Here is a 16,490-nt window from a genome sequence, read left to right on the forward strand (position 1 = left end):
AATTGATCTGGGTTGTTCAGAAGTTACTATATTTGTTGTAACACTCAATATATTTTATTTACAGCTTCATTTTTGTTACACCAAAGTAAGAAGAGCGAGCCGACCGAAAAAAAAAAACCTGACCCGGTGAAGAAACGCGATGCGGGCTGCATGAAGCTGTCTGTCACAGAAACACAGCTTCTGTTACCAATCAGGTTTTTACCCCATCACCCCATAAAGAGGGCAGATTTAAAACGTTAGGGTTATAAAAAGCTGTTTTAAAAGGATGGTGTAGTAGTGCGGATGTAGCCTAACTTTTTATCTATCAGGTTAAATGATTAACTTACCGGAGACTCCATCAGGTAGATAAATATCGATGTATGTCACCTCCGGCTATTTAGTGGGATCATTTCTCCTTGAACATGAAGGCAAGCTGACGTTTTTCACTGTACCGTTTTTTCTCCGGTACAGCTAACATCTTAAAATACTGCTCTAACATCAGGGTTCAGCCGGATACTCGGCTGAAACGAGTATCCGGTACGGATACAGCAATTTTGATGAGCTGTTTCTTCACCGTGTCAGGTTTTTTTCCGGTCGGCTCGCTCTTCTTACTTTGGTGTAATACAAATTAAGCTGTAAATAAAAAATATATTCAGATTTACAATAAATTTAGCAACTTCTGACCAGCCCATATCAATTTCAGGCTTAAAAATACAACTTTCCTATAAACCACGCCCACTTCCGGTTTAATTTTCACCATGACATCACAGCCCACCGAAAAGTGCTGCAGCACATCGGTGTAAATGACGTCTAACTTTAATACCAACAAATACTGTGATATTAACAATAACTAAAAAAAGCTGGAAATTTACTTTACAAACTACATTCACAAAATTGCATACAACTTTTTTTTAGAATGTGACAGATTTGAAGTCTGTAGCTTCAAAGTTGTGACTGCAGCAACAGTACAGCATAGTTGTCTTGAAAATTTATTTAGTGGAAAATGAACTCCAGGTGTGCCAAGGATAAGGGAACATTTACGCTCTCCTCTCTGGCACAGCCCCTCTAGCCACGGATATCAAATTGTAGGACAGAATTTAGAAATTGATGTTGCAATATTTGCATGTTGTTCAGTTAGACCATTTCAATCCAGGGTTTGCCTGGTATAGACTTAAGCAACCACAGTTGCATCCTGAATGTCAGAAAAATGTGCATCCATCCAGCATTTAAATACTCACAATGCGAGTATTGCAATGAAAGGAGACATTGTGTTCCTCCAGATGATGCATCCTGGATGATACGCATGAGAAACCTTATGCAAGAATTTGAAACACAAACAAGACGAAACGCTCCAATCTTTAACTGTAGTGATGCGCTTCAAAAATTATCTCACAAAATTTTATCAGATGTTTGGTTTTGGTTCAGAGTTGAGGATTTAGATGAAAGTAATGATGTTACAGATGGGAGAAGCTGCACACAAAAAAATGAATCAGGAAAATTGATCCTACCGCTTAATTTAAAAATAAAGCAGAGAAAGATATTCCATTGGTATTAGAATCTTGTCATATTGAAGCAGGATCCTTTGGGACAGGTATAAAACACATGAGATTAAATTTTAATTTCTTTTCTTGCTTTCCCAGCAGCTATTCTGAAGTGAAATGAAGCAGCATCTCTGAGTCATAGCCGAGCTTTGGAGCATGAATATAAGAGTCTATGAATTCTAATCAGGAATGCACGTCTGTAACGTCTGCTGAAAGAAGGTGTATGAGAAACAGCCAGTGAAGTTCTCATGTTCAGCTATGTTAATTCTGATAACAGATAATTGATGAGCTAATCAACTGACTAAATTTTTTAGTTTCTGTATGTAATAGTTTTCATTTTTTTCATCTTTAATGCAGCAAACAGTATATCAACCTCTCAATGTGCTTTGTGCACTACAAGCGAGATTCAGCCATTCTCATGCACATTCAGACGTTGAACCCTTTCTGCTATTCATGCTGTGCTTCCAGCACACATACACACCCTCACACTGGTATGGTAATGGAGCTCCAGTGAAAGCCAATTGGAAGATCAGTACAAGGTTAGACAGTTTAAGATATGCACTGAAAGAACTTGGACCAAACTAAGACCTGAGAACTGAGCCGCATCATTCGCAAATAAAGAAAGTGAATCAGAAATATAAAGATTCACTGCCTCTTCACTTTTTGCTTAGTTACAGACAGCTTGGCAGAAAAAAACGAAACATGAATATGCTGCAACACTCTACCAGCAACTACTGATACATCTGAATTATTATTGTGAATCAGTTATTATACTTGGCCCTGCGATGGACTGGCGACCTGTCCAGGGTGTGCCCCGCCCCTCACCCAGTGTGAGCTGGGATTGGCTCCTTTGACCATTCCATGTTATTAGCTCTCTAATGTACTTTAGTGATACATTTATATACACACACTTATATGTTGCTGTGTCTGTTAGGAGACAGACACACTTAGCGACTACATGGTGAACATAAATGACAGGAGCCGAACATTTCTGTCAAGAATTTCTTGAGGGCTGGCATGTTGGCATGGTTGCCCCACAGGAAGAGGGTCATGGGTTTGATTTCCAGGCTTGCAGCCTTTCTGTTTGGTGTTTGCATGTTGTCCCCGTGCCTGCGTGGGTTTCTTCCCAAAGGCCAAAGACATGCATATCTAGGTTATTTTTTGCAACTCTAACAAGTGTGAATGTTTTTTTTTTTTTGTCACTAACACAGGGGTGGGCGATTATTTTTCAATCCAGCGCACTCACACCATGCAAGCATTTCAAATTAAAGCTGATTTATATAATTTTATCCATCTCTATATGTCAGCCCTGTGACAGACTAGCGACCTGTCCAGGGCGTGCCTCAGCCTGGACAAGCAGCCAATAATTCTTCAAGTTAGTTTCATGTTATTCTGTTCATAGAGGATGTATAAATAAATGACCGTTAAAAAGCATTTCTCACTAAGAAACAAAAAGGAAATCAAAATGATATCATATTACCTTTATACTTTTTGGCAGAAAAACAAGTGCAAACGATAAAGACTAAGTCAGGCATTCAAGCGCAGAAGCTGGTATTTCCTCTAACAGTGGCCAGGGGCTTTTATTTACCCAACTGCAGAGTGTAACAAGCCCTTATTAGAAGGCTTATGTCACAGAAGAGACCTTCATTTTTTCTTTTTCGGCTGTTTTGTTTGGGGTCGCCACAGCAAGTCAGCTCTGTAACTTGCATGATTGATTCATTTTTTTATGCTGGATGCCGCTCCTGCCACAGCCCTCCCAATTTGTCCAGGCTTGGGACCAGTACAACACCTCCACTGGTTCTCCTAATGGCTGGGGTTTGAACCCAGGGCTGCTCCACCACTGAGCTATGTCTCCCAGCATGCATTTTAAGTTGTATTTGTGTATCATAGTTTGCACATGTATAATAAAAACTACATCATTATATAAAAGATTTAATTACAGTTATCTTATTATCCATTGCATTATTGTAATTCATTGAATTACTGTACATCTTTTTTTATTCCCTTATTCTTTCTGGTTAATGGTGTAATGTTTAGCAGCTTATGATTGAGGCTTCTCCACTGCACACGGCAGCATTTTAGTTTTAAACTCTTGTTCTCACCTGTGTATCCTTGTGCTTTGTGTTTGTCCTTGCCAGTTTGTCTTGATTGTCTTTTCAAGCCTTTTTCCCCTGTGCGTTTTGTTATGTCCTTTTTAGGTTTTTAGGTCCTGTTAAGTTTTTTGATCCTTGCCTGATTTTTGTACATCCTTCTTCATACCCATGTCTGTATTGTGGTCCGGTGTGTGTGCCATGTCTGCACACTGAATGTTGTGGAGATGGTGTGACAGGGTCAAATGAATATTTCTATCGTTGCAGCAATTAAGCAGTGGCCAATTTCTTTTTTTTTTTTTTAATTGTTTGTTTTTCCTGTAATGCATTCTGTTTTGAGTCCCTTTGCTGGTTTCAACTCTACTCACCCTGATTTTGTCAGGTTGGGGTGCAAGAATAAGGACCCAGATGCAGGAGCACGGAGGCTGAGGTCTTAAATGCAGGTGTTTTTTTAATAAAAAATAAAATAAAATAAAATAAACAAAACACATCACTGTGGACATGCAACAAGGCGTAGATGACAAGAATTCAACAAAGACTATACTGAAAACAAAACTTAAATACAACCTGAACATAACAAGACACAAGTGAACCACATTAGGGCAGGGAAGGTAATCAACAACAGGGAAACACAAAGGGGAGACAAGACTTTCAAAATAAAACAGGATGTGACCAGCACAAACTGAAAACTCAATCCCTGACAGATTTTAGAGAATCTGTGTAGCCTGAGCTCTTGCGATCCCTGGGTTTTTAGTTTTTCATTTTTCATTTTTAGTCATTTTAACACACAAAAGTTCAGCCCTAATTTTGAATTGCCACAGATGATGCCTGTTGGTACAGGTGGTGGTATCGTATCATAGTAAAAGTACCCAAAGCCACATAATTGCACCCCCCCCCCTTTTTTGTCAGCTAATTGACAAAGAAGGAAGAAGGAAGTTAGTCTGTCCTTAAAACAAATACAAGTTCATTTGGAAAGTAGAGGTTTTCTGTTAAAGCACTAACATTTATATTTAATTTCTTTGATTCTTTTTATATTGGGTGTTTTATTTTCCTTTAAGTACAAGTACAGTACAGACAAAAAATATAACTCTGTTTATGGTACTGTATGGTGCGTAACTGGCAGTCAGTCTCTTTGTTTTCAGCAGTTAAACTCCATGACAGAAAATATTTTCAATATTTATTCCATTTATTTTGACACAAGACAGCCCACAGTTAATGCAATAGTTATTACATTAATAATAATAAAATGATGTTAAAAAGTGAGAAGTAGGGCCAGTTTAATTTCATTTTTGCAGCCAGGAGTTGACCCCTAATGGTCAGGGTTAGGGTTAGGATTTGGGTTACGACATGTTCACATTGGCCTCACTCTTCAGCTCCACTGTCTCCGTCCTTTTTTGATATACAGCATATGGCTGCAGCGGAAGTCCCTGAGTCAGTCTCATGAAGCCATTGCACTAAAAAAATTGAGTCATAAACCAACTGGCAGCATTTACTAAAAAATTATGAATACCAGCTCATTCTGGATTGTGGCTAGGGCTGCTAAAGGGGCTGAGCTGGCAGACACTGTCCGGCAGTGAAATGAGACTGCCACCGCAGACTTTTCAGCTGCTACTGAAAATGCAGTTAACAGGAATAAAAATTGTGTATTGGAAGTTGTTTAGCATATAATTTTGCATTTATAGCTACCCGAAAAGAAATCAGTGTTAGGAAGGAGCTCACATTATCAGGAATGACACTGTAGCCGCTAAATGGATGCTTGTGGGGGTCTGTGTCTAAACTTGGTGGTCTTAATGTGAGTTTTGGCAAAGAGGAAGAGATGATGGATGTAAACAGAAAAAAGACAGCAGATTTATTTGGTAATAAAGAGTATGAAAAACATTTTTGGTTATATACAAGAATGTCGAAATATTTTGACATTCTTGTCAACAAAGGGGGTAATATTAGAGCTACAAAGTGGAGAAAGAGAAAGTGCTTCTAGAAATCCCAGGATGAAAATGGAATTAAACGTATAATTGCCTGACCATTATGGTTCGCCCTGCTGAGGAAGATGCCTGTGGGGAACAGGCAGGAAAAGTAAAGCATACTTTCTGCCGTTTCCTAGTAGGTTAAATATTGGTAACCATACATGATGAGTTTGAATACATTTTGTCATGGGCCCTGAATTTAATCCAGTTTAAAAGAGGAAAGGAATTTTAGAAAAATTGCCCCTGGTTTCATAACCAGGAGATCAAGGCTGATATCAGACAAGCATGTTCAACAACAACCCCTATCCACATAAAATGAAGCCAAAATGAATCCACAAAATAACTGACAAGAGCAGCATGCCGGCATAGTGGTTAACACTGTTGCCCCATAAAAAGAAGGTTGCAGGTTTGGTTCCCAGGTTTCTGGGCAGAGTTTGCATGTGAGTGTGAGTGTGAGTGAGTATCCGTTTAGAAAAACAGGGTATGCATTGGTGTGTCACTTCTGTTTGAAAGATCAGGATAGAGCATTACCTCTCACTCTTCCTCATCTCCACCTTCTCCTCCTGGTTTCTTCTTCTGTCAAACAAATCAAGATGGCAACAGCCAAATTACGGACGCGATCTTTCAGAATTCCCAAACCGGGAGACAATGTCACAATATGTTGCCACTTGGGTGCAAGCCAGTGGAGATAATAAGTTTCTGAGCACAGCGATGCCATTGTCACAGTCTGCCTGAAAGCCCCATAATCCTGCTCCACTGTATGTCCAGTAAAAGCTGGTGCAGCAGGCAGAAATGAACATTCCTAGATGAGGCCTATAACTATCTCCAAACAGTCAGCGGCATTTAAATGCATTTTTCCAAGAGCGTCCTGGCCAAGACAGGAAGCGTGGTTGCCAAAAAGTTACCAACAGACAATGAGCAACCAAACATGCATACAAACAAATTGATGTTAATAAATTTAATTTAAGTAAAGTAAGTATTTAAGTAAAACAAAGTACATAAAGAGGCGGCATGTGAACGGTACCTCTTATGTCTGAACATATGTGGCTCTTCGATCTAATTTTATGGCTTGTTAACTTTTTAATTTTATTTTGGTTGTGGTGGTTTCATAAGTGTCGGATAAAGCGGGCCTGTTTTATGCAGCAAATAAAGTAGACTGTATTGATAGCACGTGGTCCGTCCACACAGTGGCGCATCCAGCAGCTAAAGAGCAGCTAAAAGGGTAGAGACGATTTCAAATATCTGTACCAGCTGCCAGAAAAATGGCCACAAATGAATTAAAGTGATATCCTGTGTCTGTTGTTTTCGCGGTTTTTCATGCTTGCCATACTTTATAAGGTGATGATTTGCTACTACTGTGTTCATAACTTGGCCCAAGGAATCCAAAACGACAAGTATTGCAGGTTTTGAGCACAATCCTTTTCAATCCGGTGAAAGCTGCGGTTGAATAGGGACATCTGCAGTTACTGGTGGGTGGTACCAAGCTCAACCAGCTTCCACTAACACACACTGAAAAAAACAGATTGTGATTGTTTATGCCTCAGTCAAGCAAACGATGGGCTGAGATGATTAATCGTGAATTGAAATGTTTGCGAATTGCGTTGGTGACTGTGAGGGATCAAATGCTGCTAAAACAATGTTGATCATTAATCGTTCCAAACATCTACGAAATAGAACAATAGCTAGAAAATAATTCAGTCATCACTGTGATAAGTACGTGGTATATGATTTCACTTGTTTTGAACCCTCCCTTAACCCTTCCTTGAGGCAGACAAGGCTGCTCAAGTAAGCCAAACCATCCATCAAGTTGCTGTGATAATGTATTTGACCAGAATGGGGATTATGACATCAGTGCTGAGTCGGCTCTTAATCACTGTGGAGTTACCAGAAGGATGTACAGAGAAATTTCCCTCTTCCTGCAGAGAGCATGGGAAAAGTCCCAGACTTAACTGGGAGGCACAGAACTTCTCACTTTGCGGGAATTTCTGCCACAGCAGGTGTTAAGGATGATTTTGGGCTACATGTGAAACTGCAGGTGGTTTTAGGCTCTAATGGTTTAAAGCTGAGTCCTGGGATATGCTTGTCAAGAAGGGAACTGTCAGTGGCTCCCACTCTTTACTTCCTCTCTTCTCTCTTTCATAGTCATGCACACTAACTCATACACTATTTCTCTCACACCCACTGTTGTCCTATCACTCCACTATAAAGCTCTTGTCAATGTCCCGTGGCCACACTACTGGTGACAGATGGTAAAGGCGGGATGAAAACTCCCCAAATAAATATGTAATCCCTTCCTCACATGGGCTGTAACACAACGCAGAGATTATCCTGTCAGAAACACTACAGCAGCTCCAGAGAGCAGAAGGCCGGAGGGGGGATATTTCTTTATGGGTGTTGTGTGTGAATCACAGCCACTGCTTTTCACATGATGGAAGCAATAAAGACGCAAATGGAGTGATGTGCAACACTTGGAATTGCTTGTACTTCATTTACACATCATATGAACACTCATCTGTAAAGTCATAATAGAGATTCACACACAATTCAACTGATTTATAGTTGTTTTTGGTGCCAGGAGTTTTTATACTCATATCAGCCAGGATACAAAGATGCCAGTTTTATATTCATGTCCAACCGCAAAAATTTGTTGACATCCCACCATAAAGATGGGAACATTACCTGCTTTAAAACACAGTGACAGATGTGTTTTAATGGCACCATTCTGTAATACAGGAACAAACAGGCCTCTGTGTGTACTTTGCTTAGTACATGGTGAGAGAGGAAGTGGAACAGCTGCCTCAGCCATCAAAATATGGAATAATTATTGCATAAAAAGAAAATTGCTGATTATTACAATTTCGTTTAGTTTGAGTTTTTTTTTTTTTTCTTCTTCTGGTAGTCGGCATTTATCTTCATGTGAAAGGTCGGTTGATTTCGACACACTTTCACTTGAATTTTGTTCCTCTGTGGCAGCAAAAACACGTCCATAAGCCAAATGAGTGTAACAAAAAGAAAAAAAAAAAAAAGTTGCACCATTCATGTGAAGAAACCTGCTAGTCCAGCAACATCTATGCTTATCAGAGTACACCCTAAAGGGATAACCGACAAAAATAACTATGATCAAACGACGCTTGACAGGCTACATCAACAGTTTTGATACGTGCACGCAGAAGAGTGCTGATAGTGTCGCAATGCACAGGAAAACCGAACATCTACAGCTCCATCGTGTAGGTTGAAACATAATCTCAGTTCACGGACAGTTTCACATCCAATTTCGTTCGGCTAATCTACAGTATCTTCAAATAATATTTTAGAAACAGAGAGTAATACTGCCCCTGACATAATATAACAATAAGAATCGTGGCCTCCAGTGGATTTCTGCTATATAGTTCTTAACTTGATAACACGGCCATCGAAATGAAAACGATATCGTATGACCACCATGAACGTACAAAGACCTGGACCAAGGACCAAGGCACGTACGTACGTCTCATTTAGCTTTAGGGCAGGATATTTTCCCCAAAGAGTTAAATAGTCAAATTAAACAGAGAACTAAAACACTACTATCAAGCTTGAGGAAGCAAGTTTTAATCCTGAAACATTTTGCTCATGCAGGAAACCAATAGCTCACCATAATTAGAATTTAATTGCACAGATGCACATGGTGGAACTCACACAGATTCAAACACTGTGTCATTTTGTTTTGACTGTGTTACTATCTTATATTATCCTTTTTGAAATTATCACCCTACAGCCACATTTTACTGTTTTCCAAGAAACACCGTGCACAATGAATTATTCAGTGTGATTCAGTCTTTTTCGTTTAAAAATAATCACCCTCCTGTCATAATTTACTGAGTGCTAGCATGCAACAAAATACAAAGCAGCACTTCACATCCTGATTAACTTGTCATTTTGCCAGCATTTACTTACCCATTCCAACTTTGTTTCTTGAATTGTGAAATGAAAACCATTTGCGACGCTATTCTTGTGCTAAACAGAAACACTATTTGTTCAGCTGTCTGATCAAAAGAAAAGGAACCTTTTGACGTTCGGTTGAGTCAGAACAAGGTATTAGCCTTCCCATGTCAGTTCACTCTTCAGCCACAATGGCTCTGCTCTACTCTGCGTTGGCACACAAGGCGATTCAATAATTGGGAACATTATGCTCAAAATATTTCTACTGGACAAATAGTTTTGGATTAAAGATCTGCGATGCAACGGAAGGAAAATTCCCCTTTTGGAAAGATGGTTCCACCGCGGGAGGGGAGGTGTCAACATATTATCGCAAGTAAATGTTATTAAAATCGTAACAGCTTATCCATCAGGTTAGCAGGGGGTGTACCTCACCCTCGCCAGGTGAGGTCCAGGGTCCACCCCGGACAGGTTGCTGGTCAATCACTGAGCTGAGACAAACAACCACTGACATTCTCATTTACACCTACGGGCAATTTAGAGGCACCAATTAGCCTGGACCTGCACGTCTTTGGACTGCAAGACGAAACCTACGCTGATTCAGGGACAACATTCAAACTCTGCACAGAAAGCACCCAGGCCTGGGAACTGAACCCATGAACCTTCTTGCTGTGAGGCAACAGCCTGGGTGGTATGGCCGCAAGATAGATGCTGTTTGTTCAATTTTCAAGTTGAATAAAAGACCCCCCCCCCCCCCCCCCATTGTTTATGAGACTTTTCCATGTTACAATTATTCTTTATTCACATTTGTTTGGGGGACTTCTCCAAACAAAACCCTGAGTGGCTCCATTTTCATAAAATATCATGCTGCACTCAGGGCCAAGAATCCAAAAAATGTGCCCCTGGAAGGCACTACAGAGCCATCTGGATGACTTTCACTGCCCTTCATCCTTGTGATTATAATTCATGAAATGCCAAGCAATATAGAGACTGAATGAATTACTGCCTTAAGTTTAACAGTCTGTACCATTTCCCGTTTTTTATTCTGAAGTTTCCATGACTCAACAAGTTTTTACAAGTTCCCTTGCATGTATGAAAGGCACATGATCATGATTCAAGCTTGAATACATTTTTCCTTTATAAAAACTGGATGGCTGTTGAGTACACAAGCAGAACTGCTCCGCCCCACAAAGTTACAAAGTGCCAATGAAACACACACCTGTCACTATGAATATGGGTAAGAGATATACCCATCTTTATCAGAGGGGAGGGCAGTATGAAAGCCTGTGAAAAACAAAGTCCCATAATTCTCTCCTGGTTAATGTATTGTAAAGGCAGGAAGACAAATAATGGCAGGAAAGAAAAAACAAATAAAATATGCAGCTATCATATAAATAAATATCGACTGTTTAGCTGACCTATTCCAACTGTCGGAAATACACACATATAAGGGTGCATAAATAATACTGGTCGCAAAACAATGTTCATTGTTGCTGAAGCACTCTCCTGCTAATTAACATGCCTTAATAGCAATCATGTGATTGCTTCTTGTCTTTGAAATGTCTGTGTGTGTATGTATATATACACACACACACACACACACACACATACATAAGTATGACACATTGTCTAACCCAGTGAGCTCATTTAGCTCAGGCAACTGTCTGGGCTTTCTCTCTCTCTCTCTCTCTCTCTCTCTCTTTTTTGTCTTAACCAATGTTTACAACGGTGAACGCTGCATTACAATGCCCGAGGAGCTAAAATCTTCCCGGAGTGACACTGTGCCCGCATCACCTCGCTGTATTTGTGTTTCTTATTTAAGCAGGTGTTAAGGATTTTCAAAAACACTCCGGGCAGGCAGCTGCACTGTCAGCGCCACGTTACATAAGTATGGTCAGCTGTCAAATACAAGAAAACAGACAGGTCAGTGCTACAGCAGGGAGCGTTGAAAATGGTTTCGGACTTTTTCCTGGGATTTGTTATGAGCATCTCTCTCTCCTACAGTATAACTCTGTGTATAAGTACATATAGTTCTGATTGGACTTTGTCTTAAATGATTAACCGTTTTTGCTTTTACACTCAAACTTTGAATACCATTACTGTCACTTACACAAATTTTCTTAAACAAACTATTCCAAAAACATGCTGTAGCTTTAATTTGCTGATCTGTTATGCAGCACAAAAAGAACAGAGGCTCACAACCTCTTTGGCAAACACCTCAATAGAAAAGCTGAGACACAGCCTGCGTTGGTACACGGTTGTTAGAATAAATACTGCTGATTAAATTAGAGTTGCGTTGGTTTGTTTTTCTGCATCCTGGGGGCAGCAAAACTAATTGTATAGACAACAATCTTTTACCAACGTTTTTATGGCTGATGTGTTCGCTAGTGTGGTGGGGATTACTCTAAAGTATTAGGAGTGTGTGCTGACGGTGTGTGAGTGACTCCTCCTCTGGCCAATCAATCAAGGCCAGGCAGTATGAGGCACCTGGGCCTCATATCCTCTCTCTGCTCCTGCTGTGGATGTTTGTTTGCGGTGCCCAGGTATACACGAAGACTCATTTTAATGCACTTTCCTACACACAGTACCTGATGGCTGAGCCCTGTTTAATGTCCTGAACATGTGGTGAGGCAGTTTCCAACTGAGGTTTCAACTTCAGTTGATCATGGGGATTAATGCCCCATATGGTGAATCTGGCTAATGACAGTTTACAGGCTCCTTCACATGACCAATGCTGCTTTGGGTTTACCTTTAGTTTCACTTCAGTTTGCCTTTAAGCAGATCGTAAATTTCCTTCAGTTCATCCCTATTTGCCCGTTTGTTAGTCCTCTGTAGTTTTATTGTTTGGCCTTCTGTTGGTGCTTCTTGTGATTTAATTTGATGATGTTCTTATTTGGGTCTAGTTAAGTTTTGACATGCTGCAATTTTGTACTTCGTTAAGTCAACTGGGCTACATTGTATGGTTTGTTTGAACTCTTTGTGCCAAGTTCTTCTCCTTTTAGAAGCCGAGGCCCCTTCACTGTAGTAACTGCACAGGGACATGTAGTCTGCCCGCTTTGCTGTTTTACACGGGCTGAGTAGTGGTGGCACCCCTGAGCCCTTCTCACTGTAGTCTGTATTTTCACTCTTGGCCTCACTATTACACTGCTTTAAGATGAATTGTTAAGGTCCTTCTTTTAACTTTGCAATTATAATAAAGTTGTAATTTGATACACCCAATTGATTTTAATGCATTTTTCCCCTCACCCTCTCTCTTCCAGCCCCTGCCTGGTTGATTTCTTTATTTATTTTGACTATTAAATAAAAGTATTTGGGTTAGTTTTGAAACACATCTCTGCATCCTCAGTAATGAGCCTGTGTGCCCTATTAGTCTTTCTAAAACAGTATTTAAAGTTCAAGTCTCATTTGCTGTGGTGAAACTCCCCAGGTGGCGTTTTTTGGCTTTCCCTCACACCACGCTAGCTGTGGGTTATCTGCACAGGCACAAAGCAACATTAATCCTGCCAGGTATGGAAATAGAATTGTGATGAGTTAAATCAGGTTTAGGACAACACATGTGACCTACATTTTACAGGCTGAAGGTGGTTGAGGCTCAGTTTTCATAATGGATGTGTGTTGCAGCGTGTGCATGTCCTTGTGGTGCCAGAAAAGTAGCAGGATGGACTGAGCTGGAGTCAGTGTGCCATAATGAAAAAGTGATGTACTGCTCGGACTGGTTAACTCCTCCCCCATGCCTCTGTCTAAATGGGCTATGTCACAACTCAATGGGGCAAACCCCAACAGCCAATGAAACGTTTCCCACAAACGCATTTTATATCCTGTCAGAGGTTCTTTGAGATGATTAGGATGAAAAGTAACTGCAGCATTTTACCCTGCCAATGTTGGGACTGCCGTTCAAAAGGAAAACGAAACATCTTTGAAGGACATTAAATTAAGCAAATACATTTACTTGGATGGCTAAAAAAAACTAAAAAAAATGCAATACTCTATTCATACAAAACACTAAGTGCATAGCCTCACTAAAGTAAGGGTGGAGAACAGGGCTGTGACTGCACTGCTGTCTACCCATGAGGAATGACTCTACATCTTGTTTAGTGGTGCATTTACATTTCCCATGGCTGTGTCTCACTTTATCCTGCACTCTGCATTTCCTGGGAGACATATACGAACACAGGCGCGCACATTGTCAAACGGCATGTCTTTGTCTGTATCTGCTTGTGTATCAATGCTCCCTGCTGGTCTTTGTGTGCTTAGTGTGATCATACAACAGCTTCCACTTTGTGACAGTGGCTGCGACGAAACATCATGTTCAGGTGCATTTGGGAACGTAGCATCCCCGAGGTTAATGTCCAAATGCTGTTTTTGCAATCTCCCTGTCACATGACCAGCTATGCTCAGTGGCACCTGTTCATACAGTGACATGCCAGTTAATCCAGACTGCCGAAATTTGATGATACAAGTCCCGGTGGAAAAGGGAAACTCTACATTATTTTTGACTGTCCAGCAGAGACATGGCGACACTTTACTTTCGTCTTTGCTGTCCACTTCAACAACTTGTGTGGGATATGACTGGCTCTTAAAGTAGCTAGAACATGATGAATACTTTTTTATTGACAATATATGAAACGACAATGTGCAATAGTAAATCTACAGAGATTTCTCCCTCCCCTTGGCTTTATGTGGCTTCAAAATTGGTTTCAGTTCACTGTCAATCTGCCCAACCTCTATGCTGTAATGCTTCAGAGTCTCCCCTCAGCTGACAATGTTATCAACACACAGGTGAGCATATTGGAGGATTTAGCAACCAAAGAGAGACAAAATATTTGACTTGATGCGACTCTTTATGTGTGAATAAACAACTCTTTGCTAACCGGCTAGCCTTGTCAACTTAAAAATGTCTTTGTTTCTTTCCAATGCCTCTGAGTGTCCAAAGGTTACTGCTGTTTTGAGCAGATGTTGAACAATGTTTGTCAGCTAGCTAGTAGCTTATTGTAGCGTTTTCATTTCTGTGGTTTATAGAAGAAATTAGATGAACACCTCTCTGACAATGAACAGGAAGTCTTTGATAAAAAGCAGAGTCAGCAGGGAAAGTGGAAGGTCATCCAGGTTAAAAGTACGTACAGTATATGAATGTGAGTGTGAGTGTGTCGACGTATGCCGTTAGCTGTGAGTGTGCGTGTATTCATCACTGTCGTGCTGAACATTGACGTACAGATGTCTGTGCTTCCAGACGTGGGTCTGTTAAACTGCTATGCAGAGCGACACAAACACATCCTCTTCCCTTCATTACTGAACCGCCGCCAGCGGCATTGTCCTGGTCCTCATCCCAATCAGTCATCATCTCCTGCTGATAACACACTGTGCAAAATATCACCATGGGAACTGTTGAACATGTTATGGGTAGTCGTCAAGGAAACCTGGCTGAATAATGGTCCTCTTCTCTTGTACTGCCTTTCCTCTTCTAGCCTGACTCACTTGCTCTGAACTGTATTTTTGCCACGTGAAAACAGTGCAATGCAATCTGAAACTGTGTTTGAGCTGGAGAAAGAGAATGTGAGAGGGAAAACTGTGTACTTATGCTTATTATTCTGATGACAGCCACATTTGAAACCATTCCCTCGGGCTCATTTCCCTCCTGTGTAATCCAGATGTAACAGTGGGATCAGGATGGGGGGATGCAGAGGTGGACTTTTTTCTACTTTACTAAGCCTTGTATTACACATGGGGCTCAGCCCAGAGGATCCTGGAAAAAGCTTTGGAGTGGTTATGAGAGAATAATAAGTTTGGCTGCACTAAAAAGATTTTACAGTTCAGTTTCTGATTAAAGTACTTTGTTACTCTACTTGAGATCTGTGCTTATAAACAAATGCAACACTTCATTATTTATCCTCCTGTGTATATAAATCATGTAAAAGACAAATCCTAATGAATGTATGCATTAACAATGGGATTCAAACTCTTCAGCTAATGACTAAGATCATTAAGTTGATTGTATTTCAAGTATATCATGCCGTCTGTAGGTTTTATATAAAGCGTACACTATATATATATATATTTAGGAAATAAGAATGTTACAGTACCTGCAAGCACACCTGTCAGTGTTCCTTGCTCTAATTTGCTTCCACGTCAAAGATTGTTGGTTGGACAGCAAGCTAAAACATAATAAATATAGCTCAGCACTGATTACAAGTTAATTAGATATTAGGAAATTTTGCCTCACTGTCCAGCTATCTTAGGGGGGAAAAAAAACCGACTTAGATAAGAACATAATAGCTCAACAATAATGATGTCTGATAATAATATGAGGCTTACACAGCCTTTTAGCATCAGTGCTTTTTAAAACTCGCAGCTACATTCTGTATTCTCACTAAACTTCGATCGTGGGACTGGTAATAGAAAGCCTCTTTGTAAAGTGATAAATTATGGGATGCTTCTCCACCATCATGAAGCTACAGGCCCGTTTCCTGCCGCCTGAGACGGGAGCTGTTCTTCAGCACCACAAACTTTTTCTTCCCGTCGGTCCGGCGTCCTGCGTCAGGAGTCACATCAGACCTTTTTACTTTCAGCCTGCTGCTGATAGTGACTTACCTTTCCGGGAGTTTCTCAGCCTTTGGAAGCCCTGCTGCTGTCCTCTTTGTAGAGTCGATATGCCTGAGACGTTGTTGCCCATGGCAAAGGCTGCACAAATTCACCGCGACTCTGACTTAACACTTTAAATCCGACTCGTTCGTCGGTGAGGCAGACGCAGACAGGCAGCAGCTTCCTCCTTCCCTCCTTGGTCGTGGGCAGCGGTGTTGTCCGTTTCAATGACGTCCTCCGGTCATCAGCAAAGCGACAGAACCGGAAGAGGCAACAGGCGGCAGGCGCACAGGTGTGTGGAGTCAGAGTGCAGCGGTGATATGAGGATGTTGGCTACTGGATGGAGCTTTTGGCTTTTTCATCAGCGGATTTTGACGACGCAGTAATCCTCTTCAGGGAGCTCAGTGTTCCCAGACAGCAGC

At 40.8% G+C, this 16,490-nt stretch overlaps 1 protein-coding gene across 1 annotated transcript in view; it reads right to left on the reverse strand.

Moving 5' to 3' along the window:
* neurl1aa (neuralized E3 ubiquitin protein ligase 1Aa) overlaps nt 1-16,247 on the reverse strand; it is a 62,109-nt gene extending 45,862 nt beyond the window's left edge. The window contains exon 1 of the mRNA XM_029502984.1: nt 16,078-16,247. Coding sequence (XP_029358844.1) covers nt 16,078-16,159 — 82 coding nt within the window. The 5' untranslated portion in view covers nt 16,160-16,247. The remainder of the gene's footprint in view (nt 1-16,077) is intronic.
* Between the last annotated feature and the right edge of the window lie 243 nt (nt 16,248-16,490).

Source organism: Echeneis naucrates, chromosome 1 (assembly GCF_900963305.1).
Source record: "Echeneis naucrates chromosome 1, fEcheNa1.1, whole genome shotgun sequence".
In the NCBI taxonomy this organism is placed as follows: Eukaryota; Metazoa; Chordata; class Actinopteri; order Carangiformes; family Echeneidae; genus Echeneis; species Echeneis naucrates.